Below are 7,629 nucleotides of genomic sequence, written 5' to 3'. Positions count from 1 at the left end.
AAAAATAACCTGATGGCACTTTATTTACGTTACTCTCTGTTTGTGCGTTTTCTTCTTTCTCTTAATTTTGATAGTGATCATTATGTTAAATCGCTCAGTTATAAGTGTGCGTAATTTTCTTTACTTTAATCAATTTTAAGTTTCCATTAAAATTCATATTGATTTTATGAAGCATTACCATGGAAATAAAATGATCTTATAAATGATCTTCAGAAATTAGAAGTGGAATAAAAAAGGCAAGTAAATTGTATGTATATTTCGTCTAAAAATCGTCATATATATATATATGGGTAATATATTTTTTCCATAAGATTTGCAAATTATAGTAACATTTAAATATATGCATTTTGTCTAATACTTGAATATAACAGCAACATTTGTTGCCGTAATTAATTCGTAAATGTTATTAATATTTAAGAAAAATAATGTTATATGTATACAAATTTATATAACTTATACAACTTTTACATATTTATTTACAAATAGTATCATACTGTTTTAAAGTTCGGAAAAACGTGAAAATGAAATTTTCCTAATAATTATACAAATTATAATTGGCATCGAATAAAATATGATCTAAGACCTAAAGTGGGAGTTGCGATATAAGGAAATTCGAACATTTCATTACACGCTGCTCCTATTTTCCTTCTTTGTTCAACGCAATCACCATCACATCGAAGAAGTTAAACGATAGTGATGGATGATTTAATCGCCTTTTTAGCAGCTTCCATTGGCGACGCTCTATAACGCATTTCCTCTACCGCCAGGAAGCTGCAAAAATGATTCAATTTAATTTCAACAACTATATTATTAAAAATTTACTATACATATTACACTAGATTTTAATTTTAACAAATTTAAAATTAAAGTAGGAAGATTAAGACCAAAATCAAAATAGAATATATAAATTTCTATTTTAGTTCATTAAAATATATCTGGAAAATACATGTTTATATTAATACATAATGTTACCTTGGCAAAAACGCATTATAATATCTCCATCGCCAGTACTGGCAGCTATACCGATCCTCTGATCAGCATAGGCGCCAGCTCCTACAATAGAAGAATCTCCGACACATCCAGGTATCTTGTACTTAACTTCATTCGTTCAGCAGCTGTGCGTCCCTGTGAGTCTATCGCAAGAATACTAATTGAATCATGATTTTCCTCCTAGGAAAATCTTCCTACTGGCGTGTTTCTATTGCTTTTATCATCTTCTATCATGTGATAAGGTCCACAGCTAGTTGTTGATTTCAGCATAACGTTCTAGATAGCGCAAGAATACCGAAGAAGTAATAATAAATTGAAATATGCTGAAAAAGAGCATGTCTTCTCTCTTAATACTTTCCAAAAGTTGGGTTGACATTTGTTCGTTGTTGTTGTTTCCATTGCTTCCACATCTGTTTGGACTCATTCGTTTGCAGAGATTCATTCTTGAATCCCATATTTACAGCAAACTGCGTAGCTAAGTCTCCGATTAGGAGGGAATGTTTGAAGGTATACTTCAATACCTTACGAACCACCGAAATGGCATTCTTTACGTTTCGCAATCCTACTCCATTGATCTATATCCATTGATACTCTATCGAAAAGAATACATTTCTTGAATAACCTCCCTGCTGTATAAGTTTAACGAAACAACACAGTAAACATCAAATTATATGTAACATACACGTGTGTTAGATTATAGTTATAATGTTGAGTAGGCCCTGCTGAATAAAAATTATGTCACAAAGTTACATAACAAAATCAAGTTATATAATATAATTAAGATAAGTAAATCACATAACGGATTATTCCAAATCAGTACGTGATTTTTTTATATAATTTGAAAAGCTACACGATGATATATTTTTTTCTTCTATTTCTAATTTTATTCAAGTCCTTAAAATTCGATGACTACAAAATCACAATACGGATGAAATTATTTCTAATATCATGTGATTTTTTAAATTACGTAATTTAAAAAAATCATGTATTGATTTGGAACAATCTCAGATGATTTACTTGTCTTAATTACATGATTTTGTTATGTAACTTTATACTGATTTTTTTTCAGTAGGGCGAAATTACATCCAACTAACAAGTACGTTACATATAACTTGTGTGCTGAGAAGAAAAGCTTTTATTTCATTATCCATCCATAATTATAGCACCTGTAGTTTCTCCAGATTCATCCGGACTGCCGTCAAATCTTACAATCTTTTTGCATTGCTGCTCTTCAAATTTGCATAGGGAACATCCTTCCTCTATCGCGAGTGCTCTATCCAAAGCACTTCTCTTTTGTTTATATATGTCCCATACTTAATAATTAAAACTGTCTTTAAATTGTTTCGTATATCTTTTATTCTTGACATTTCAATCTAATTTTTCTAATTTTCTACATTGAAATTGTCCTTCTTTTACCTCTAATTTTTATATCAATAAATTTTAATCCTTTTATTATTATTTACTCATTTTATTTTTATTTATTTTAATTCTCGGACTCTATACAGAATATAATGAATATTCTCTAGAAAAATATCATAATAATATTAATTATACCTCCTCACTCCTTTATACATATATATAAATCAAATATCTAAAAATTCAGTCTTTTTATAAATTTTAACTTAACATAACTCATAATAAACATAACTCATCTAAATAATATATAAATTTTTATTTAAACCACTAATTTTTATTCTTTTTCACTACCTTCTCTTATTCAATTACAAGAATAAAAATTCAGAATATTAGATTAATTTATAACATTTTAATTGCAATAAAAAATAATATTATCTTTATAATTATATATCTTAGGTAATCTTTTTATTATAAAATATAATTTAGATAGATCTTAATATACCTCTCTCTATTGCATTTTTGTAAGTGATCACTATCATACGAAAGTTATTCTCGAAAGCATCAGATGTCTGCTTGGCGATTACATTGATGAGAGAGTAAATTTCGAAAAGCAACAAAATTCTCGCAAAGTTGACGAGCTTCATCCTACCTATAGCTTTTACACTGTAATATAAAATATAAAACGTTTTTAACTTAAAGACATATGTTAATTTTAACATTTTTGCATTTAGAAAATTTACTATACATCTTTAAATTAAAATTAACATTTTATTTTTTACAGTATAAAAGTACACGATGTCTATGGAGTCATCAATATGAACTTTGCACAATCTGATAAGCAAAAAATATATATCTGATTCATACTATTGTGTTATAATCAGAGATAATATAGTTCATTGTTACTAACTAGCAAATTTTGTTTGTAATTTTTGTCTGGCAAATATCTACTAAATTAACTGGACTATTACATATTGAAATATTGCAATTAAGGGTGCGGTCGAAATCTCACTACAAATACTTTGATACATTTGGTCAAGAAGAAAAAATTTTATGATTTTATTAATTATCAAAGAATGCTTCAAAGCTTAATGCTCAAAAAAAAATTTATATTATTACGTTGATATATACCATACTCTAAGTTATTACACGCTGTTGTCTGACAGGAGTGCAATCATAAAAACATTGTATTAATGTGTATGCTGATAAGAAATATGGAAAATGTGGTCTTGTTAGTATCAGCCTTATAAAAATTGGAAAATATGTACTTGTTAAAATTTTAATGTATATAAAAAGACTACTATTATATATTATTATTATTATTATTATTATTATTATCAAATAAAGTTAATATTTTGGTATAATTTCATCAGTTTCTTTTTACGCAAAGAGAAATTAACTACTCGCAGTTTCATTAAAATCTATTGTTCGCAAATAATTTTTATACTTAAATTAATTACTTACATTAAATTATGATTCCGTCGCAATTTGCTACAAAATCTGTACTTCATCATTTATTCGAGTCCAACTGACTTAAGGTGCAAAAACATAACAAGATCATAACAAATTGTTTTTCGCTTAATCCAACAGATCAAACATCTTGATTGTGTTCTGCCTTTTGGAGCCCACAAGTGTTTAATCATAAAAAAATATAAATACATAAAAAAATATATCGTTAGCGCATAAAGATAAAAAATGATCGATTTTATAGAATCAAAATTTAAATTCAGAATTTAATAGAGATAATGTAGAAATGTAGAAATTAATTAAAATTTAATTATAATTAACACTATTTTTTGTATAATGCCTTTAATTTATTCTTATATCGAAGTTGCCCAGATAGCACGCAATATTTATAAAATATTTACAAAAAACTTATTTTAAATATTTTATACTTATTATAAATATTTTTGTGTTCTTTTCAGCGTTTTCAGTCCGACCAATTTGCATTAACCTGGATTACTGTTTGCTATTGATTGATATGTTACATTATATCAATAGGAGAACATGAATTAATTCAACCTATATTGATGCAAATCTGTAGCCGAAAATGCTATTATAGATTGCACAGATCATAAATATTTATTGTATAAATATTGAAATATTTATTTATATTTATTATAAACATTACATGAAATATTTAGTCCATATTTTAATAATATTTCAAATAAAGCTTTATATAAAATATATGTATAATAATAATTACGTAACAATAAAATACTTATATAAAATACTTATATAACATTTCAAATAATGAATATTAATAAATATTTATCATAAATATTCTGTGCTATCTGAATGTAAATAATTGTTGTTATTATTAGTGCAATCTTTTTATTGACAATTGATGTTTATTTAATTACGATATCAAAGTTTTTTCGTGATATAAAGTTCAATGTATTTAATTCAATATATAAAGTTTAATGTATTTAAACTTAAAGTTCATAAGTAATATTTATATCCTAAATTAATTCTTAAGCTGCTATTTTTATATTTTGTAAAATGCACGCATAACTATAATACATAAATATAGTTATGTATGCTCCAGGTTGATCGATTATGTAATATATGTATCTTGCAATATCAGACAAAAATATTGACAGTATGGCTGTTACTATTGAAACCTGAAACGGCGCCTACATCTGTAAAGAAAATAACAGAAAACTATTTCTATAAAAATTTTTATAATTTGTATTTGATAATACAATTACATACATTGATATAAATAAATCTATAGTATTTACAAAAGAAAAATAAAAATGCTGTCTGAGAGCATTATTTCTCTTTTATAACAGTGATCTCTTTAACTAACAGTGATCTTGTACTGTATATTCAATAATAGATTTTTAATATTTTTATTATGCAACAACAACACACCGATAATAATTGCAGACTCTGTGACAAGACCAAGATTCAAAAAGCTAACAATACGATGCATACGAACGCCAGATGGCGTACTAGATAGGCGAATCAGCTGACTATTTTTCCAAGAGGAATATGTCAATTAGGATCGTTTTAGATGAATAGATATATGAATAGATATATGAAAATTATCTTCAGTTCGGTATTAATCAATGCATTTGTGTGCGGCACAACCGGTTCATGACAACTCGAATGCAGATTGAACGATGACGGTGTTGGTTCTATGCAAATCACTGGACTTTCTCTCGTATGACAGACCGAGAAAGACGAACGAATATGCTTTGTAACATATGCCGTAATAAAAACAATTGTTGTTAACAGAATACACCTGAGCGTGACTGCGCATATTTCATCAGGATTATAGAAAGAGAAGACTCGTCAGTATTACAGATCACAGGAACTCTTTCCTAGGTATGTAGAATTGTTTGTTTATAAAACAAATAAAATGCAAGGAAATGCATGTGATTTGTATGAATGTCAAACAAAATTAAGAATAAAAGTAGAATAAAGTAGTAAGAATAAAAGTAATTCTTTTTAATATACCTATAATTCTGTAATACCTATTACAAAAGTTATTAATCTTGGAACAGTTACTATCTGTATTATCTTAATCGATTTTGTTTTTGTCTAAAATTGTTTTTTTAAGAATTGTTTATTATAATTCTATTCATTTTATAATTTTTACAAAAAGTAAAGATTAAATATTCTTATTTCTTTTTTTTATATATTTTCTTCAATAGATAAAGTAAGAGGATTTAATCTTTTTATTTATATCAAGTTCTTGTTTTGTAACAAATTAATTATAATACATTTTACAACTTTTGTTGCAGTAAACCTACAGTAATTATTAAGTTCAATTCTTTCTTTTGTAAATAAATAAAGGGCAAAATGGATCTTCCACTCATGAGCAATTATTTGGAAACATATTCCGGCAGAGATAAGATGTTAAGAACTTTGTCTTATGCGGCAAAGTTACTTACTGTGTGTACTTCATCTAAAAGTGCCGAAAAGAAACTCAAGACCTTTGGAAGTCAGATGAGTGAATGCAGGGTGATGCTGCGCTTGCTAGATGATCTTCCGTCGCTTCATTATATGATGACATATGGATGGGGAAAGCAGGTATCTCTATTAATTTAATATGGATTAATTGTGTACAGTTAAAAATTAAGAACATAGCTGATAATAAGTACATAGCTGAAATCTTTTAATCAGCTACCTCAAGAATACTATATAATGGAAATGCATTGCATTATTTTTCTAGAGCCATTTAAATTTCATATGTAATCTAATAATAGGAACCTGATCGGTTGATTAGATGGAGCCAAGTGATACAAAATGTAGTAGATGTTATTTATTCTCCCATAGAGCATATTGCTTGGGCTGGCCAGCATAATATTGTATCAATTAATAATGATAAATGGGATCTTGCTACAACTTGGTTTTGGATAGTTTCTCTACACCTGTCGTTATTGAAGTAAGTAAGCCAAAATATGTTTTATAATATTTCAAATTAATATTCACATAATATTTCATAATTGTTGAAGATGCACACTATTTTATATCAGAACAATCTTATAATAATTATTTTCTTAGAAGCACACATTTAAAAAATAAAATGTAAAATATTTCATTATTATTTTAGATCGTTTAGATTATTACAAAAGCTTCAAAGATATAAAATAGGATTGAAAAAAAGTAATGTTAATACACAGTGAGTATCTTACCATATTTGTGATAATATTAAGTTTTAAATGATTTTATCTCAGTAATATTATTCCTTAAAAAAATATGAAAATGAATTATGTATTTGTTTCTTTTTTAATATAGTATCACATTGAAAGACCTCAACAAACAACGACGAAGTGCACTATTGACATGCACACGTATAATGCTAGATATTTCTTATGCAATTAGCTATTTACCACCAGGAATACTTTGGGGAGGCCGTTTAAAAACATGGCATGTTGGTGCACTTGGGACAATATCGTCATTAATTGGACTTTATCAAGCTCTCAGTCGCCAAATGAAAATTTGAAAATACTTTTAAATATTAATTTGGGAGAGGTTTTATCAATTGCAAAAAATGTGGATGAATGTATTGTATATACTACTTTGTATAAAGTTGTGTTGTACATATATTGATATTAAATAAAAAATTAATACGGATCAAAAATTTATATTAAAATATAATTTTGTTGTAGCTTTGATGATCTTTTAAAACGATAGGTTCATCGTTCAAGTTGAAAAGTATTTTGCATTTTTACAATATAGATTGCATTCTGAAATCAAATATATTTCAATCTTCGTTCGCGATTTTATATAATTATTATATATTATTAAATTATTATTTTATTATTATATTAT

General features: G+C 26.6%; 1 protein-coding gene and 1 pseudogene across 2 annotated transcripts; one reads left to right on the top strand and one right to left on the bottom strand.

Annotated features, from left to right (window-relative positions):
* Window positions 1–488: 488 nt before the first annotated feature.
* LOC108690028 lies at window positions 489–3,065 on the bottom strand (annotated as a pseudogene).
* A 2,298-nt stretch (window positions 3,066–5,363) lies between these two features.
* Window positions 5,364–7,438, top strand: LOC108690044 (peroxisomal membrane protein 11C). Of its 2 annotated transcripts, none has more exons than XM_018197114.1 (5): window positions 5,364–5,676; window positions 6,096–6,384; window positions 6,561–6,739; window positions 6,908–6,976; window positions 7,093–7,438. In XM_018197114.1, exons 2-5 carry the CDS (start codon window positions 6,154–6,156, stop codon window positions 7,298–7,300), a joined length of 687 nt encoding a protein of 228 aa, XP_018052603.1. In that variant the 5' UTR covers window positions 5,364–5,676; window positions 6,096–6,153; the 3' UTR covers window positions 7,301–7,438. The 2 variants fall into 2 exon arrangements, with proteins under 2 accessions (XP_018052603.1, XP_018052602.1); XM_018197113.1 differs by having other exon boundaries at window positions 5,371–5,676; window positions 6,148–6,384.
* The last annotated feature ends 191 nt before the right edge of the window (window positions 7,439–7,629 follow it).

The sequence above is a fragment of the Atta colombica genome, unplaced genomic scaffold (assembly GCF_001594045.1).
Source record: "Atta colombica isolate Treedump-2 unplaced genomic scaffold, Acol1.0 scaffold293, whole genome shotgun sequence".
NCBI lineage: Eukaryota > Metazoa > Arthropoda > Insecta > Hymenoptera > Formicidae > Atta > Atta colombica.
This window is presented reverse-complemented; position numbering and strand designations above follow the sequence as displayed.